Here is a 20,600-nt window from a genome sequence, read left to right on the forward strand (position 1 = left end):
TTTGAGCAAGCTCCAGGAGTTGATGATGGACAGGGAAGCCTGGCGTGCTGCAGTTCATGGGACTGCAAAGAGTCAGACATGACTAGGTGACTGAACAACAGTAACAATGCCAATGCATGGCTTAAAAGTTCAAATGGTACAGAACGGTAAAGGATAAAAAAGCAGGCCTTCTCAGGATCAGTGGTGCTAACTCATGGTAATGCTGTGTACTCTAGACACAATGTGATGAAAATGACACTTCACTGGTTTTCCTTCCCCAAACTCTTAACACCAATCGAATCACGAGGAAAACATCATACAAATTCCATTAGAAGGACATCCTATTAATAGCAGTGCATCAGTACTGATTGACTAATATGGCAAAAGAACATACTAATGTGCAGTGTTAATAATAGGGGAAACTAGCTGACAGCTGTATGGGAGCTCCTCTGCACCATCTTCTCAATTTTTATGTAAATCTAAAATTGTTCTAAAAAATAAAGCATTTTTAAAAAGAGTCTCCTTCCTCCACTGAACTTCTAGTATCCTGCTCTAGAAGGAACTACTTCTTGCCATTTTCTTGTGATTCCTTTCAGAGAGATTTATGCCAAAATAAACATATTACCACATATGTTTGTTAGTATTTGTAGTATTTTGTTTATATAGTATGTCGTAGTTTAACTGGTCTCCTATGTAGATGGATAGTTAGTTGTCTTATTTTGTTACAGCATACTAGTTTATAAGTCTGATATTTGGAACAGAGTTAAGAGGTGGCAGTTGGGAGCTGGGATAGCAGGAGGGAACAGTTGATTTTGTTTTGGTATGTAGTTGGATTGATTGATTTGCTACTCCACATCTCTTCAGAGATAACCAAGTTTTATTTTAGTGTTTAGTTGGATGGATGGATGGATTTAGTGATTCATTTATCTCCATAAGTTGATGTAAAGCAGGTTGTCTTTTTTTTTTAGTTATTTAAATCTATTTGATGAGTAGATGAGAGATGCCCTCTATGCACTATTAGGTTGGTGCAAATATAATTGTCATTTCAGACCATGAATTTTATTTATTTATTTATTTATTTATTTATTTTTTAGACCATGCATTTTAAATCACTGTAATTAGGCTCCCACACATCCTACACATGCCTATCTCCCCTGGTGGCTCAGATGGTAAAGGTGTCTGCCTACAATGTGGGGAGACCCGGTTTCGATCCCTGCGTCAGGAAAATTCCCTGGAGAAGTAAATGGCAACCCACTCCAGTACTCTTGCCTGGAAAATCCCATGGACAGAGGAGCCTGGTGGGTTACAGTCCATGGGGTCGCAAAGAGTGGGACACCACAGAGCAACTTCACAACTTCACTCCCACATCTTTATTAATCAAAATAGGAACCATTACAATCAACACATTTTTGCCAACAGAAATAAGTTTGTTTATTCCTTTAACATAAAAATCTGTGCTTTGGGATTCCATGGACTCTTGGAAAGCAGTTTCTGCCTCCTGCTGGTTGTGGAAGCATTTTCCCTGCAGAAGATTATCAAGATGGCTTGAAGAAGTAGTAGTTGGTTGGCGAGAGGTCAGGTGAATATGGCACATAAGGCAAAACTTCGTAGCCCAGTTCATTCAACTTTTGAGGTGTTGGTTGTGCAGTATGCAATTGGGCATTGTCATGGAGCAGATTGGGCCTACTCTGTTGACCAATGCAGGCTGCAGGCATTGCATCTTTCAGTGCATCTCAAATGTAATCATTTCACCAGGATTCAGAAAGCTGTAGTGCGTCAGACCAGCAGACAGCCACCATGACCTTTTTTTGTTACAGGTTTTGCTTTGGGGAGTAATTTGGGGCTTCTCCTCAGTTCAGCCACTGAACTGATCAGCTCTGGTTGTTGTATAAGACCTACTTTTTGTCATGTCACAGTCTGATCAAGAAATGGTTCGTTGTTGGGTAGAGTAAGAGAAGACAACACTTCAAAACGATGATTTTTTTGATTTGCGGTCAGCTCGTAAGGCACCTGCTTATCAAGCTTTTTCACCTTTTCAGTTGCTTCAAATGATGAACATCTGTAGAATGGTTGACATTGAGTTCTTCAGCAACTTCTCATGTAGTTGTAAGAGGATCAGCTTCTGTACTAACACTATATGTTGTAACCTGCTGCAAAAACAGAGGAGGAAGTGACTAAACTGTATGTTTTTTTCCATTAAGTTTTAGATGTCATTCAGAAAAAGGAGTTGAAGGTTCATGGTTGGCTTAGTTGAATGGTCTTTGTCACCACAGGAAGGAAATATCCTCAGTTCTCTCCTGTTCATTGTGTAGACTTTAAGTTTGTAGGACAAAGTGAGCCAGCCTTTACTGTAAGCCAGCCTCTGGGAAGAAGTCCTATAAATTCCTTGCATTTATAAGCATTAAAAAATACTGAGTAACATGATTTCTTTATGCTTCAGTATATATTCAGGAAAAGTGTTATGTACTCTTGGTATGGTGATGCAGCTACATAACATTTGTGAAACTGTTGTTCATTATTTACCAAGGAATGGTTATCTAAGGATGGGGAAAAGAAGATGGGAAGGGCAGGGAAGAGATGATGTGTTGTCCTTTCACTGGTTCCTTTTCCTGACAAATAATGGCCTTCTTCCATGACTTAGCCTCACTTTTCTTTCGGTTTAGCTTCAAGTTCTGGCTCTCTTGTGTTTGTCTATTATATTTATTTTTAATTATGAAATAAATAGGTGAGTCCACTCCCACAGGACAGTCAAACACTGTTCCCCTTGACTCTGGTCCTACTCCTCTCCTTTAAAAAAACTAAATTCATTGCTCTCCTTTTGGTGTGTATGGAAAGATGTGTTCATGCCTCTGTGTGTGTAACTAATGGTGGCATACAAAATGCACTATCCTATTTGAAGTATTCACTGGCAGTATGTATTATGTGTTAGAGGACATTTGAAGTCATAACATGTTGATTGACTTTAATAAATTCATGGATGTAACAGATTTAATTTAACCTTTCTGCTTCTGTTGACTTTCTAGATTGTTACCATTTTTGATTTGTTACTTCAGACAGTGCTATAGACACCCCCCTTGTACATTCTGTGTGCCTTGTGAGAGTTTTTCTAGATTATCAAAGAAATGGATTACTCATAGGATTTGAGGAATGTAAATTTTGCAGATTCTGCTGACACATGATTGCATGAGAAAAACATGCTATAGATTTGAATGGATAGTACAATATCATTTATGTTGGAAGAAAAGCCCAGATATGTCGCAGGAACATATTCTATTAACTAGACTGATAATGGTTGGAAACTTTGTAGAGAATATTAGACCTGAGAACAGTGGTCAAAAGGGATTTTGACCTTTTCAGTGATGTTTAGGTTTTTATAACAGAAATGTATTTATGTATTATTTGAGTTGTTTTAGTTACTAATAAGAATATAGATAAGTTTGAACAATTTATATCTTTATGCTACAAGCATAGAATAGTCCCTATTATCAGCCACATACTGATCATTTTAAAATTTTGTTCATAAAGTGTAGAAAAATCAGTGTGTTTTAAAAAGTAGATAAGGTGAGAGTGAGGGTCACATTCTTTGGCCCCTGTTATCTCAGTCAAATATTTAATAATCTTGAGTTTTTCCAGATTTACTCGTAAAAGCTATATGGTACCATAGCTTTCTATTTACCGTGTTTGGATTTTAGTACAAGTGACGACAATTTTAAAAATTCTGCTATTTGCCCTAATACTCTTTAATGCAATTTTGCATTAAAGCATTTAAATATTACCAGTGTTGTGGTGAATATATTGAACTTCTTAAATTATGTAACTCCAAAGAATAAGTGTTTTTTAATAAGTATTTTTTTTTCCTTACAGAGATGTGAAAGCTGGCAATATTCTTCTTGGAGAAGATGGCTCGGTACAGATTGCAGGTACTGATTAGTATTTCTTTTTATTTTAGGTTAATGGCTGATAGAACAGCATTACTTATCTTCTATGTTTTCTTAGTCAGTTTTCTCTTCTGTACCCTGGACCATCTCTGGTCACACATACTATGTTGATACATCCCTGCTGACTCAAGGTATCTTCCACTACTCATCCTTCATTTTCAGTCTTAGGCATTTTCTAACCACAACTTACTATGGTTATCTATTCCTAACTCCCGTTAGAGTCATCTTCTGTGGGTTCTTATACAATTCTTTAACTTTCCTCTAAAGGAGAAGTAGTCAAGAAGTTTCATTGTGTTTAATAAATGTGCTTTAGGAAATGAAAAAAAAAAAAATATGCTTTAGGGACGTTATACTTCTCTTCTGGGAGAAATGGGTTATTTGCCAGTTAGGAAGACACATCTGAGAGGTGGAAGTGTACTTTTGGTAGACTCAGAGTTGAAGAGATAATAGTTAGAGTCCAAGGCCTTCCAGTGTTGGTATCTTGGTGAAATGCCCCCTCCCCCAGGGTGAGACTCCAGAATGGCTGAACTGCAGGACTGTTGAGCAAGCAGATCATCTGAGAAAATCTCAGCTTGGTCCCATACTGCTGGAACAGTCAGGTGTTTGACAGGAGGAAGATAACTACCCAAACCTTGAATTATTTCTTCAGCTTTAGAAGAAAATTTAGGCACACATCTTCATGTCTTCAGGTAAGGGAATATTTTAACTAAGCCATATCATGTTCTAACATAAAGAAAAAGATTGATAAATTTAACTCCTGTAAAATTAGCAACTATTGTTCATTAAAAGAAGAAAAGTTTGTCACCATTAATAAGTAAAAAAGCAATACCACAGAGTAGATAAGATATTTGCACAATGAATAACTTGACAAGGAGCTCAAATTTAGAATATACAAAGAACTAATTAAGCAAAAGTCAAATAACCTCAAATGAAGACATCAAAACATAAATATAGTAAAAAGGTGTACAACCTCAACTAGTTAGCAATTAATGCGCAATAAAATAACATTGGGAAATCACGTTATGTTGACTGACGTAGCAAACATATCTGACAGTACTGGTTATCAGTGTGGACGTAAAGCAAGAGATAATCTCATCTTTTGATAGTGAGAATATAAACTAGTAGGAACATTTTAATAAGTTGAAGATACGCATACCCAGAGACTTTAGCTTCTACATGTATGGTGTAGAGAAACTCATACCTCAGTGTGCCATAGTGCTAATAAGCATGGAAGGTTTGGAACATTACCAAGCCTTTTGTTAGTAGGATGTATAAGAAAATTGTAGTTAATTTATACTTTAGAATACTATATAATGGGCTTTGCTGGTGGCTCAGTAGCAAAGAATCTGCCTGCCAATGCAGGAAACACCAGAGACGTGGGTTCGATCCGATCCCTGGGTTGGGAAGATTCCCTAGAGGAGGAAGTGGCAAACCCACTCCAATATTCTTGCCAGGAAAATCCCAGGGACAGAGGAGCCTGGAGGGCTACCGTCCATGAGCTCACGAAGAGTCGGACACAACTGAGCACACACGCACTTGAGCTTGATACTACATAGTGATGGAAATGAATGAAACTCCAGCTGTATACAGAAGCATTAAATAAATTATAAAAACACAGGGTGAATGAAGCTGGTCGAAATAGAATATGTAGCTTGTGATTCCATTTACATAAGTTCAAAACCAGGCACAATTAATGCTGTATTGGGTGGAGAGGCAAAATCAAATGGTAAGGAACAAAAAAGAAAGAATTCTAGGAAAATGGTAGAGTAGAAAGCACCAAGAATCTTCTCCCCACCTAGACAACAGTAGAATTGGCAGAATCTGTCTAGTGTAACTATTTTGGAATTCTGCATTCTATTGATTGCTTGAAACTTTTAGAACAAGACTTGGAAGGTAAATTGCAGTTAATTTTTGTCGGTTTCAGAGCTGCTGATTTCTTACCCATCAGCCACATGGCAGGCAGCTATGCATATGTTTTTGGAGCAACTTGCACACAACTTGCAGGAGCTATGGTGGGCAGAAAGAATCCTGTCCTTTAAATATCCTAGCATCTGCTCTGGTTACTAGTTGCAGCTTCTGATCACAGAGATGCAGACAAAGAGACAGGCAGCCATTGTTGTTACAGCTCCTCCTTTCCACATGATTTCCAGGGCACTTGAACAGGCCATTGCATTTTTTTCCTTCCTTCATTTCTCTCCTCTTCCTCTTTTTGAAGCCAAACCTTAAAGACAATAGAAAATAACTACAGGACTTTCCTGTGGGTCCAGTTGTTAGGCTTCTGCACTTCCACTGCCAAGGCACTAGATTCCATCCCTCATCAGGGAATTAAGATCCCACAAGCCATGTGATGTGGCCACAAAACCAAAACAAAAACAACATTTGCAGGGAAAATTGAAAAGTGAATGTTTGTTCTCAGGAAAAGGTGCAGAAAAGATCTGAGAAGCCCTTAAGTTTACATCTCAGGCCAGACACAGACACAGCCTACAGCAACCCCAAAAAACAAAACAATAATAAAAAACAGTAAATCCCAGGGAAGGGAAGAATCTGGTTTCCAGAGTTAGCACATTATTAGATTCAAATGTCCATCTTCATTAACAACAGCAAGAAAAAATCACAAGATATTCAGTGAAACAGGAAAGTATGATCTATTGAAAGGAAACCATCACTGAAAAAGGCTTGATGGCAGATATATTAGACAAAGACTTTAAAACAACCATCTTAAAGATGTTGAGAGAGTTAAAAGATATGGAAAAACTTGAAACAACAATTGTTAATAAAATCTAAATATCAATAAGGAGAGAAGACTTAAAAAGAAATAAGAAAGAAATTCTAGAGCGAAAAAGTACAATAACTTGAATTGTGAAATGAAAAACTTATTAGAAGGATTTAAATGCAGATTTGGTCTAGTTGAAGTAATAATTGATGATCTTGAATATGGAAATTATCAGGTCTAAGGAACAGACTTATGGGTTGCCATTTCCTTCTCCAAGGAAAAGAAAGGAAAATGATTGAACAAAGTGAATAGAGCCTGATGGGTCTGTTTGGATATCATTAAGCAGACCAACATCCACATTATGTGAGGCCTCGATGGAGAAGAAAGGGGCAGAGAGAATAATTGAAGAAATAATGGATGAAAACATCTTAAACTTAATGAAAAACGTCAATATAAACATCTGAGAAGCTCAGTGATTTGCTAACGTCAACTCTGAGAGACTCACAGAGACACATTATAATCAAACTTAAGAAAGACAAAGAAAAAGAATCGTAAAAACAGCAAGAGACAAGTGACTCATCACATACAAGGTGTCCTAAATAAGGTTGTCAGCAGACTTCTCATCAGAAACTTTGGAGGCCAGAAGGCAAAGGGACAATGTATTCAAAGTTCCGGAAAAAAAGTGTCAACCAAGGATGCTTTTAAAAGTGAAGGAAAAATTAAGACATTTCCAGATAAAAGTTGAGGGAATATATTTCCACTAGACTTGCCCTGCAGGAAATATTCAAGGGAGTTGTACAAGGTAAAATGAGAAGACCCTAGATAATAACTCCAAGCAGTATGAAGAAATAAAGAACTCAATTAAGGTAAATATGTGGGTATGTTAAAAAAACTACTATTATTGTAACAGTGGTTTGTAACTGCACTTTTTGTTTTCTACATAATTTAAGAGACTAACACATTACAGAAAACAGTTATTGGTCTAAAACTTGATATTACAATAGCACTGGTTTGTAACACCACATCTTCTTTGCTACATAATTTAAGAGACTAAGGCATTTAAAGGAATGATTAGTTTATGTTTTTGAGCACACAGTTTGTGAGGATGTAATTCTGTGATAACAACAACCTGAAGAGATGAGAATAGTGCTGTAAAGAAAAAAGTTTTTGTATGTTATTGAAGTTAAGCTGGTGTAAATGCAAATTAGAGTGTTAAAACATCAGCGTGGTAAGTGTAACCCCCTTGGTAACCACAAAGAAAATAGCTATAGAATATAAATTTTTTAAAATGAGGAAAAATTTTAAGCATTTTGCAACAAAAAGTTAAGTACAAAATAAGTAATATAGGAAATGAGGAACAAATTTTTTTGCTGTTTTGTTTTTAAGTTGCATGTAGCAACTTAACATGCATGCTAAGTTGCTTCTAGTCTTGTCTCTTTGTTACCCTGTGTACTGTAGCCCACCAGGCTTCTCTGTCCATGGGATTCTCCAGGCAAGAATACTGGAGTGGGGACTTCCCTGGTGGTCCAGGGGTTAAGAATCCAACTTCCAATGCAACGGATGTAGGTTCGATCCTTGGTCGGGGAACTAAGATCACATATGCCTCCAGCCCATGTACAGCAACTGGAGGAGCCCAGGAGCAAGTAAGACCCAATACAGACAAATAAACAAATACATTAAATAGAAAAAAGAATACTGGAATGGGTTGCTCTGCCCTCCTCCAGGGGATCTTCCTGACTCAGGGATCGAACCCATGTCTCTTATGGCTCCTGCATTAGCAGGGCAGTTCTTTAACACCAGCACCTCCTGGGAAGCCCCCCAAAAGCTTTAAATCATATGAAAAAAATAGCACAATGATAGAAGTTAGTCCCTCTTTATCAATAATTGCTTTAAATGTAAATAGATTAACTGTCCAATTAAAAGAATGGTTTAAAACATGATCCAACTATATGCTGTCTATAATCAACTCACTTTAGATCCAAAGATACAAATAGATTAGAAGCAAAAGGATGGGAAAATATATTCTAAGCAAATAGTGACCAGAGAGAACAGGGTGGCTACTCTAATATCAGACAAAATAGACTTTATATTTAAAAGGTTGTAAGAGACAAAGAAATAAATTATGTATTAATAAAAGGTTAAATAGATATAATAAGTAGATAAACAGTTACAAACATTCATGCACATATTAACATACCAGCAAAATATATGAAGCAAAAAGTAACAGAACTGAAGGGTACTATAGATAGCTCTGGAACACTAAAAGGAACTGTAGAGAGTTCTATAGTAATAGTTGGAGACTTTAGTACTCCAGTCTTAATAATGGGTAGAACAGACAGAATGTAAGGAAATAGAAGACTTAAACAACTCATTGACTAACTAGATGTAACAGGCATATTCAAAGCACTCTACCCAGTAAGAAGAGCATACACATTCTTCTGAAGTGTCCAAGGGTCATTTTCTAGGATAGACCATTTTTTAGGCCACAGATTAAGTGATAATCATATAAAGTATTTTCTCTTATTACACTGAGGTAAAGCTAGAAACCAACCACAGAAGACTTGAAAATTCACAAATTTGTGGAAACTAAACAAAAATAGATTGACAAATAGATTTTGACAACCAATGGATGAAGGAAGACATCACACAGGAAACTAGAAAATACTTAGAGATGAATGAAAACAAAATCACAACCATACCAGAACTCATGGAACACAGTGAAAGCGTTGCTAAGGGGCAAATTTGTAGCTTTAGATTCTTTATTTTAAAAAAAGAAAGCTAGCAAATCAACAACCTAACTTCACAGCTTAAGGAATCAGAAAAGAAGAAACTGAACCCTCAGCTAGCAGAAGGAAAGAAATAACAAAATTTAGAGTTGAGAAAAGGATATAGAGAAAGAAGAGCAATAGAAGAAATTGATGAAACTGAAAGTTGAAAAAACTGACATACCTTTAGCTAGGTAAACTAAGAAAAAAGCAAAAGAAGATTCAAATTACTAAAATCAGAACCAAAAGTGTGGATATTGCTACCAATTCTACCAAAATTAAAAGGATTATAAGATGTATTATGAACAATTCTACTCCAGCAAATTGAATAACCTAGATGGGCAAATTTTTTGAAACATAAAACCTAACAAGATGAAATCATGAATAAATAGAAAATCTTAAATGACCTATATATAGCTTGTAAGAAGATTGAATCAATAATCAAAAATTTTCTCACAGAGAAAAGCCCTGGACTCGGTGGTTTAACTGGTAAATTCTGTCAGACATTTAAAGAAGAACTATTAACAGCCTTCCTCAAAGTTTTCCAAAAATTTGAAAAGGAAGAAACACTTTCTAACTCATTTTATTGAGTCCAAAATTACTCTATTCCCAAAGTCAGGCAGAGATACTAACCCAAGAAAATAATACTATGGACCAGTATCTATTATAAACATTGATGTAAATATTTCCAGCAAAATACTAGTAGCAAATCAAATTCAGTAGCATGTTAAATGGATGATACACCATGACCAAGTAGGATTTCTTTGGAATGCAAGAGTGGTTCAACATGTGAAAATCAGTGTGTTACACGTGAGATTACCAGAACAAAGAGAAAAAGAAAACCCACATGATCATCTCAGTGCAGAGCAAACATATGAGAAAATTTAACACCCTTTCATGGGCTTCCCTTGTAGTCAGTTGGTGAAGAATCTGCCTGCAGTGCAGGAGACCCAGGTTTGATCCCTGGGTTGGGAAGATCCCCTGGAGAAGGAAATGGCAACCTGCTCCAGTATTTCTGCCTGAAGAATCCTATGGACAGAGAAGCCTGGCAGACTACAGTCCATGGGGTCGCAAAAGTCAGGCAGGACTTAAACCACCACCACAACACTCTTTCATAATAGAAACATGCAACAAAGTAGGAACAGAAGGAAACTTCCTCAGGATAGTAAAAGCTACATATGAAAAACCTACCATGAATATCATACTCAGTGATGAAAGACTTGAAAGCTCTTCCTCTGAGTTCAGGAACAGGGGAAGAATGTGTTAGTACTGGAAGTTCTAAATTGAACAGTTGAGCAAGAAAAATAATAAAAGACATTCAGACTGAAAAGAAAGAAGTAAACTTATCTCTGCAGATTCTATGATCTTACATGCAGAAAATCCTAAGCATAACATTACATAAAAAAACAAAAAGCTGCTTGAACTAATAAATGAACTTTGCAAAGTAGGATAAAAAGTCAGCACTTAAAAATCAGTTCATTTTCTACCCTAACAATGAACAATACAAGCAATTCTGTATACAAGTAGCATCAAAAATAATTAAAATACCTAGAAGTTAACATAACCAAGGAGGTGAAATACTTGTACAATGAAAACTATAAAACATTGCTGAAAGAAATTAAAGAGGATGTAAATAACTAGAAACACATCCCCCCTGTTCATGGATTAGAAGACTTATCATTGTTTAAAAAAGTTAGTACTACCCAAAGTAATCTACAGATTCAGTGCAATGCCTGTCAAAACCTCAGTAACTTTTTTTTTTTGGCAGAAATAGAAAAAAAATCCTAAAATGCATATTGTAAGCTTAAGGAACCTCAAGTAGCCAAAATAGTCTTTAAAAAGTGAACAAAGTAGGAGGATTCACACTTCCTGGTTTCAAAACTTATTGCAAAGCAATAGTAATAGAAACAGTATGTTGTTGGTATAAAAATTGGCATAAAGACCAGTGGAATAGAATAGAAAGCCCCAAAATAAACCCTCGTATAATATGATCAAATGATTTTTAACAGGGGTGTCAAGGCCATTCAGTGGGGAAAGGAGTCTTTTCAATAGATGGTTCTGGGAAAACTAAATATCCCAATGCAAAAGAATGAATTTGGACCCTTATCTAACATAATATTCAAAAATTAACTGAAAATGGACTCTAATATAAAGACCTAAAACAATGAAACTCTAGAAGAAAACAGGGCACATGTTTTATGACATTGGATTTGGTAGTGATTTTTAGATATGACACCAAAGGCATAGGCAACAGAAGACAAAACAATAGATTGAATTTCATGAAAATTTTAAAAATTTATGCACTTAAAGACATTATCCACAGATGAAAAAGGCAACCCACAGAATGGGAGGAAATATTTACAAATCATGTATCTGACAAGAAACTTAAAATATCCAGAATATACAGAGAACTCCTCAAATTCAACGGCAACAACAAAATCAATTTTAAAATTGATTTGAATAGACATTTCTCCAAAGAAGATATGCAAATGTTCAGAAAGCACATGAAAAGATGCTCAGTATCACTAATCATCAGGGAAAATATACAAGTCAAAACTAGAAGGAGATAATAACATACCCATTAGGGTAGCTGTTATCAAAAAAATGCAAAATAGCAAGGATGTGGAGAAATCAGAATCATTGTTCACTGTTTATAGGAACATAAAATGGTAGAGTTCTTGTGGAAAACAGCAGGGCAATTCCTTAAATCAGTTAAAAATAAAAATTCTGTATGATCCAGCAATTCCACTTCTGAATATATAACCCCAAAGAACCTAAAGCAGTTATTGAAACAGCTATTTGTACACGCATTTTCATAGCAGCATTACTTACCATGGCTAAAATATGGAAGCAATTTAAGTGTCCATCAGTGGATGAATGTATACACAAAATGTGGTATGTCCATACAATAAAATATTATTCAGCCTCCAAAGGAAGGAAATTCTGACACATGCTTTGACATGAATGAACCTTGAAGATCTTGTGATAAGTGAAATAACTCCATTATAAAAAGATAATTATGTATGGTTCCACTAGAGACAGAAAGTAAAATGGTTGTTGCCAGGGTCTGAGGAAAAGGGACAATGAGAGTTATTGTTTAATGGATATAGAGTTTTAGTTTGGGAAGATGAAAAGAATGGATTGGAGCAAGGAGGAAAATCTGAGATGATGTGTGGAGGTAGAGAGGAATAGAATGAGGAACCCATTAAGCTATGTGTTAATTTAGTCAAGAAGTTCAGCAGAAAAACGAGAAAAGGTCATACTATGTACGTAGGACCATAACTACATTATATTATTTTCCTATATATTTATGTTAGTTACTGTACTTTTAATCCCTTGTGGTTATATTCTGTTTTAGACTTTGGAGTTAGTGCTTTTTTAGCAACTGGTGGTGACATTACTCGAAATAAAGTGAGAAAAACCTTTGTTGGAACCCCTTGCTGGATGGCGCCTGAAGTTATGGAACAGGTACTGGGTCTTTTGTCTTTTTACAGCGATTTGGGGTTTTTTTACAAAATTAAAAAAACTGAGTAGTGTTTGCTTTTGAGTGGTCTGCTAGGTTACCTTTGGGAAACATGCCTCTGTTCCTTGTCTAAGACTTGGCATCATGCTTAAAAATAAACAAACCCCAAACTCTAGAACTTAGCAAAGGACATGTTAATCTCAAGATTTATACAAAGGCAACCTAAGGAATAGTATAATTAAGACTGATTTAATGGTGATATCCTTAGTACAAGTTAAATGACCTGATCTTTTTACACATGGCTCTTGAAGGACTAGTTTTCCCCATATCCCTATTTCCTGGTTGTGTCAAACAGACTACAGTTTATGTCACTCATCCCATCACTTTATGGAAGGAAACTCTGCTAATTCTAGAATCCAGTGCTCATATTTTGCTCCTTGTTTTATTCTCCTTGTGGCATTTGAAGCTGTTCCCCCTTTGCTCACATCTTTTTTTTTTTTTTAATTGGAGGCTAATTGCTTTACAATATTGTAGTGGTTTTTGCTATACATGACATGAATCAGCTGTGGGTGTACATGTGTTCCCCATCCTGAACCCCCCTCCCACCTCCCTCCCCATCCCATCCCTCTGAGTCGTCCCAGTGTACCAGCCCTGAGCACCCTGCCTCATGCATTGAACCTGGACTGGCGATCTGTTTCACATATGGTAATATACATGTTACAATGCTATTCTCTCAAATCATCCCACCCTCGCCTTCTCCTACAGAGTCCAAAAGACTGTTCTTTATATCTGTGTCTCTTTTGCTGTCTCACATATAGGGTCATCGTTAGCATCTTTCTAAATTCCATATATATGCGTTAGTATACCGTATTGGTGTTTTTCTTTCTGACTTACTTCACTCTGTATAATAGGCTCCAGTTTCATTCACCTCATTAGAACTGATTCAAATGTATTCTTTTTAATGGCTGAGTAATATTCTGTTGTGTATATGTACCACAGCTTTCTTATCCATTCGTCTGCTGATGGGCATCTAGGTTGCTTCCATGTCCTGGCTATTATAAACAGTGCTGTGATGAACATTGGGGTATGCGGGTCTCTTTCAGATCGGGTTTCCTCGGTGTGTATGCCCAGAAGTGGTATTGCTGGGTCATATGGCAGTTCTATTTCCAGTTTTTTAAGGAATCTCCACTGTTTAAGCCACTGTTCTCCATAGTGGCTGTACTAGTTTGCATTCCCACCAACAGTGTAAGAGGGTTCCCTTTTCTCCGCACCCTCTCTAGCATGTATTGTTTGTAGACTTTTTGATAGCAGCCATTCTGACTGGCATCTTTAGCTTCCTCCTTCTCCTGCTTATTAGACCATTTCTCTGACTTCTCCCTGGCTTCCCTTCTACTGCTAAGCAATGCTGCATCCCAGCACCTCCTCTCTGACTCTTCTCTGACTACACATACTTGCTGTTTCTGTCTCTACTTCCCACCTGTTCATTGTTCATTATTTATGAATTATATCCAGTCGAGTCTTGTTTTTTAAGCTATTGGGTAGGTATTCCAACTCCCTGTAGATGTTTTACATTAACGTCTTATGTCAGACTCTGTATGTAGAACTGAATCTACTTTTCACTCTGTTACAATGCCTGTATTGACCCTAGTGTGGGTCAGGACTTCCCACACTAGGGTTATGGAGATGACTGAACATGCAGGTACCTGACACCAGGCCTGATGAGCTTGGCTGCAATTTATTATTTGCTTGTACATGTGTCTGGAGGCAGAGGACACTGCATGCCTTATGGGTTTGCACTGAGGAAGGGAATGAACAGTCGCTCCAGGAGACAGGCTTTGTAGTGTCAAGAAAGCGATGTGCCCTTTGGTTTCCTTGTGAAGGTGTGATTGGCTTGTTTTCTGAGGGCTGGCAGGGAGCAGAAACCTACTACTCAGGAATAAATAGGAACTGCACCTGATCATTTGATAAGCAGGGCTTGGGGCCTAGGGCACATTCTCCTTGGGAGGACAGTGGGGTAAGAAACTTTCACTTAGGTCATTGCAGGTCCTTCTGTTTACCCCATGTTGAGGCAGTATGTAATATGGAGCTTTAATTTTAGGTTTCAAACCACACACTCCCAAATCCTGTTTCTCCTCCTATATTGCTTAGGATAGAAAATTAAAATATTTAATTTTATAACATGCTAGTGACAGTATAAAGGAGAGAAATTTGGCAACATATTCACACTAGCAACTTTAAAAATATTCTTACCCATGTAATTTTTTTCACCCCAAAAATTAAGGTGATAAAATAATATTGTAACATAGGAAATTTGGAAAACAAAAGACTGTCAAACTTTTATTTTTGTTTTAGGTCTTTCTAATTTTTTCTTTAATAGATTGTATACCTGTTTGTAATAGTATCAAAACTTCTGAAGAATTTAATAATCGTCTTTCTTAAGTGCTTTCTCATATTATATCATAAAGTGGTTTTCCATATTTTCATATAGGATTCATTAATATTGCTTTTAGTTGAATGTATGATGTTTCTCTAAGTGAATATACAGTACTTAACCATTTCCCCGTTGATGCTAGACATTCATTCAGTTTTTTCTTTTTTCCTCTTAGCAAGTAAATTTAGCTTTTGCCTACTTTAGATTATATTTTATCAGCTTAAAGTCTGTGGTTCTTGATACATATTAGAAGCTATCTTGAAAGTGCTCCTGGGTGGTAAAAGTAATCTTGTACATCTCTCTGTTCTGTACAGGTTCGTGGTTATGATTTCAAAGCTGACATCTGGAGTTTTGGGATCACAGCCATTGAACTGGCCACAGGGGCAGCTCCTTATCATAAGTATCCGCCAATGAAGGTAAGGCTTATATTCACAATACTATCCCAGCTCATGTCTCAGTTCTCTTTCAGAGGGTTACCTCATTTGACATTCTTTTTTTAGAATTATGTAGATTTATTAGTATATGAACAAGTATTTTTGTATTAAAAAGCACTATATGAATGTAAGAGTTTATAAAAATAGTAATTGTTCTCATTTACACTAACTCAGCCATTCATATTAGCATTTTGTTCTCCATTTGCATGTAAATAACACACATATCTGGAGCTCTTGTGTTTGTGGGATCACTTGACATTCTTATCCATCGTATTCTGCCCTGCATTCCTTCTAACTTCTTTAGCAGTTAGAATCTCTTAGATATTTGGTATGTTACACTGGGTAGCTTTACATTGTAGCTGACCTTCTTATTCGATGACCCACCGTCTCCTGACTATGTAGCTAGTTTGATGTTCGGATCTAATCTGTCTCCTTTTAGTGTGTGTTCCCCCACAGTCACCTGTGTAGAGCAGCCTCAGTGGGGATGATGATCATTTCTACCTCTTAAGGTTGTTGGAAGAGTTCCATGTTAACAGTAATTATTGCTGACATTCATTGAGCACTCATCTGTGTCAGCCACTGTTTTTAAGTGCTTTTTATATGTTAGATCCATGCAGATTGTTCATGTGCCATACATATGTATTGTTTTCTTTGTTATTGAATAGAAGTTTGCTTTGTGGTAAGACTTGAAGCATCTTTTATTTAAAGACCTGTTACATCCTGAAGAAGTGTGTGTGTGTGTGTGTGTGTGTGTGTGTGTGTGTGTGTGGGCTCAGTTGCTCAGTCGTGTCTGACTCTTTATGACCCTATGGACTGTAGCACACCAGGCTCCTCTGTCTGTAGGATTATCCAGGCAAGAATACTGGAGCGGGTTGCCATTTCCTACTCCAGGGGATCTTTCCGACCCAGGGATCAAACCTGTGTCTCTCGTGTCTCCTTCATTGGCAGGTTCTCTACCACTAACGCCACCTGGGAAGCCCCCATCCTGAGGGAATAGTTACCCGAAATGGTAGTTATTAATCCTAATGTTGCCAACATTAGTAATAAATGAGTTTTTTGTGTTTCAAGATGGTCCTGCCAGTACTGTTGGCAACCATTTTCATCTGTGTGACCCCTAAGTGAGAATATGCACATGAATTCTGTCTATTTGTAGCTCTAGCCGTTGTTTATAGTTTTGCTTGCCCGCTTTACAAAATGCCTTATGATTGTTTAAAATGGTGAGCACCATTGTAAATTTTTGTCATAGTGATATTCATGTATTTATGTTCTTGGAGCATTTTAGAACCTTTAAAATGTTACTCTGTCCCCTTTAAGGCACTAAGAACGTAGAGAGAGACAAAATCAGTAAGGATAATATGAAAAACCTCTCTGTATGTCCATATTCAAAACGTGTGTATATATTTTTTAACCTATATGTTTGATGGGTGAAAGGTTAGTGATACTTTAAGGCCTTGGTTTTTTTCCCAGAGGTCAAGACTGCTAGGTGTAAATGAATATTCACAAGGTTTTGAAAAGGATTACTCTTTATAACTGTAAGGTGGGAGGCTATTTTGAGGCCCAAGAAATGGCTTATTTTTGAAAGGAGGTCAGAGAGAAAGATGAGGTTTACTTTATATTATTGTAGGCAGTGACTCCTGAAGTTGTAGCCAGACATACACATGTTAACCTATTTGCTCAAAATGAGAAATACTTGCAACCTTAGTAATCCCCTTTTAGTAAATATAAATTAAATCTGAATGGCAAATAACAATTCTGACTATAACCTTTTAATTTTGGTTTTGACTTTGTGCTTAGAAAAATGGGTTATGCTTTATTGAAAAGTCAAACAGTATAGAAAATCACCCCAAATTGCCTCATATTAATAGGACCTTTGTTACTTACGTCTCTGTGCATCAAGATAGTGTGTTGCCATGTAAGTCAAAGAAAGAAGAGATTCAGGATGGACAATTGCTGCAGGGAAGGTCGGAAGGATGCAAACGAAAAAGGTTATAGCTTTGTTAACTAGTACATCATCAGTGATTGCTGTGATAAATTTTTGAGGAGTTCTGGGAAGAGAAGGCCAAGTTACAAGGGGTCAAGTTGAAATAGAGCTATGAATAGGTAAAGTTAGCAAGGTCACACTCTTTAATTTTGCCATGGGTTTTTTTTTTTTTTTTTTTAGTTTGCTGGTGTAAGAATTGGACAGAAGGCATGAAGGAAGGATTTCAACTAAAGTGCATACAGTACAGTGCTGACAGAGTTGTGCCTTTGCAGGCACGTTGCCTGGGAAGCCAACTGTCTATAGGGTATTATTTATCAGGAAAACACCTAAATAGCTCTAGTCTCCAAACAGCTGATCTAGATGTGAACTTTGAGATAATAAAATCTGCTTCGATGTTTGGAGGTTGTCTGTATTGAAAAATTGTGGCCACAATATTTGATTATTGAATCTTCAGAAGTTTACATTATGTTGAAAATTCTCACAGGTTTTAATGCTGACACTGCAAAATGATCCTCCTTCTTTGGAAACTGGTGTTCAAGATAAAGAAATGCTGAAAAAATACGGAAAATCATTTAGAAAAATGATTTCATTGTGCCTTCAAAAAGATCCAGAAAAAAGGTAAAATATGAGATAAAACTTATCCTCTTCATATAATATATAAACCATTGGGAAAGGCTAAGAATCACATGCATACATACATATGTATGCAGAGAATTCAAAAGAACTAAACTTAAACATTAGAAAAAATTTACACTGACCATTATACTAAATTGAAAATGAGTGAATTATTTATTTTCTCCCTTCTTTTTAGTATACAGTGCACCCTAAATAGTTAAGCTATTTCTTGGTTAATTTCTTAGAGTTATAAATGTATTTGTTAATGAGCTGCAATGTTAGTGGGAGGGCTTATTTTTAATTTGCATTTAAGAGTTATAAGTAAACCAGTATCTTAATGCTCTTTACGATTTTATTAACAAGGGAAATAGCAAATACTATATTTAATGTCAAATAGTCATACTTTCTTCCTTATTGGAAAGGTATTTTAGTTAAGTAGAGCAAAAAATCAAATAGCTTATTGTTAACACTAGAAATATTGAATGGCAGGTGAGTTAAAGAAACGTGATCATCTAATGTGTGTATCTGTGAATTAAACAGAAGTATAGAAGTTAAAGATTATTGCATATAATCTTTTATCTTTGAGGTCAGTCAAAACTCCTGATTCCTAACCTTGGGCCCTGTTCTCACTCTATCATATTTTTCTGTTTCACGTGGTATGTAGACCACTCAGTTTCGTAGTACTAAAAGATTTTTAATTTTGACTTTTCTAAAGCTCAACAAAACTAAAAGGTTTGAATTAACTTCCTTGATCATGTCTTTAGTATATTTAATGGGCTTCAAAATTTACTGTTGGAAATATTGGAAAGGGTAAGAAAAATTGGCAGCAAAGTTCAAGCCTGTGGTTTTAGAACTTTTTTCCTCTTTCTTAATACAGTGGTATTAAAACATAGGGAACACTTACTTCTGCCAAATTAGTTGACTGAAATAACAGAATTCTGTTACAAACAGCTAGAAATTCTGGATAAATCTATCAAACTTAAATAACAAGAATAGAGATGAGCTGTAATAAAGGGAGGTCTTCAGATGCCAGAATTAATAAGGAAGCTGTAAATCCAAGAACTATTATAAACTAATCCTGTCGCTGCCTTCAGTATGACACTATTCATTCTAATAACCTACTGGTTTGGATTTTTAACTTCCAAGTGGGGACTAAAAATGAGATATAGGGCCCACCCATATGGGGATTTTGAGCTAAGATTTCTGCTTAAAGCTAGAACATTCGTAAGTCTGCATCCTGAGTGAAAGGATAGATCAAAGAACAACAACAATAAAAATCTGTTATAACAGAAACACAACAGAAATCTTTCCTGAATAATCAAGCCCTCTGACTTGGACACGCTGCAGGTTTACAGTCTGAATTTATACACATATTATCCAGGGATCCACAGGATTAGAAAGTAAAACAGTTATTACTAAGCCAGTTTTGTTTCTGGCAGAAGCAATCAGAAACTGCACTGTTAGACTACTTCCAAAACCCAGGTCCCTGCAATTCTTGCACTGAAGAGATCACAATCCAGAATTACAGAACACACAGTGAAACACCACACTGTGGACCGGAAGCAACGTTCGAAAAAATAATGGCCAAGAATGTTCTGAATTGATGAAATATCTGTATTTTCAGGCTAAGGAATTATTGTCCTAGATTCCAAGCAGTATCCGTCTTTTTCCACTTGTATACATTGTCATGAATCTAATGGACACAAATACAAAGAGAAGGTCTTAAATGCGGCCTGAGAGAACAGATTACCTAATTGACGAATAGCAGGCAGATGGACAAACCACTTAGCCAACAACAACAGTTAAGATCAGACGCTTTAGTGGAACAATGCTGAGAGAAAATAACTGTTAACCCAGAATTCTCTAATTCTCTAAATCTAGTCAAACTATCATTCACCAGTAAGCATGAAATAATTTTCAGTCAAAAATTGAGTTTTCCAGTCATGTTTTATCACTTAAAGAACTCCTCTGAAGTGTATTTTAGAAAGAAGGAAATGAGCCCATAAGAAGGGAACAAATAAGAAACAGTGTTGTACGAACTGGTAAACATACTGAAATTGTGACTGAATGAAAAAGTAGGAATGGTAATGTCTACTTTGAGTTTGCATAGCCCTTCCACATTTATTTTCTCTTTTAATTTCTATGAGAATCCTCTGAGGCCCTGGTTCTCGAGCTTGAGTGCATTTTGGTGTCACCTCGAGAGCTTTAAAAACTGTATCCTAGTTTGCCCCCACAGATTCTGCTGTCTGTTACAGGGAACAGCCTGAGATTTTTTATATTT

General features: G+C 36.4%; 1 protein-coding gene across 4 annotated transcripts in view; it reads left to right on the forward strand.

Annotated features, from left to right (window-relative positions):
* The window catches only part of OXSR1 (oxidative stress responsive kinase 1), an 88,057-nt gene that overhangs the window by 41,632 nt on the left and 25,825 nt on the right, over positions 1 to 20,600 (forward strand). For all 4 annotated transcript variants that reach the window (XM_065933005.1, XM_065933007.1, XM_065933006.1 and 1 more), the window contains 4 exons: positions 3,844 to 3,899; positions 12,754 to 12,863; positions 15,604 to 15,705; positions 18,189 to 18,322. In XM_065933005.1, coding sequence (XP_065789077.1) covers positions 3,844 to 3,899; positions 12,754 to 12,863; positions 15,604 to 15,705; positions 18,189 to 18,322 — 402 coding nt within the window. The remainder of the gene's footprint in view (positions 1 to 3,843; positions 3,900 to 12,753; positions 12,864 to 15,603; positions 15,706 to 18,188; positions 18,323 to 20,600) is intronic.

The sequence above is a fragment of the Muntiacus reevesi genome, chromosome 4 (genome assembly GCF_963930625.1).
Source record: "Muntiacus reevesi chromosome 4, mMunRee1.1, whole genome shotgun sequence".
Taxonomy (NCBI): domain Eukaryota; kingdom Metazoa; phylum Chordata; class Mammalia; order Artiodactyla; family Cervidae; genus Muntiacus; species Muntiacus reevesi.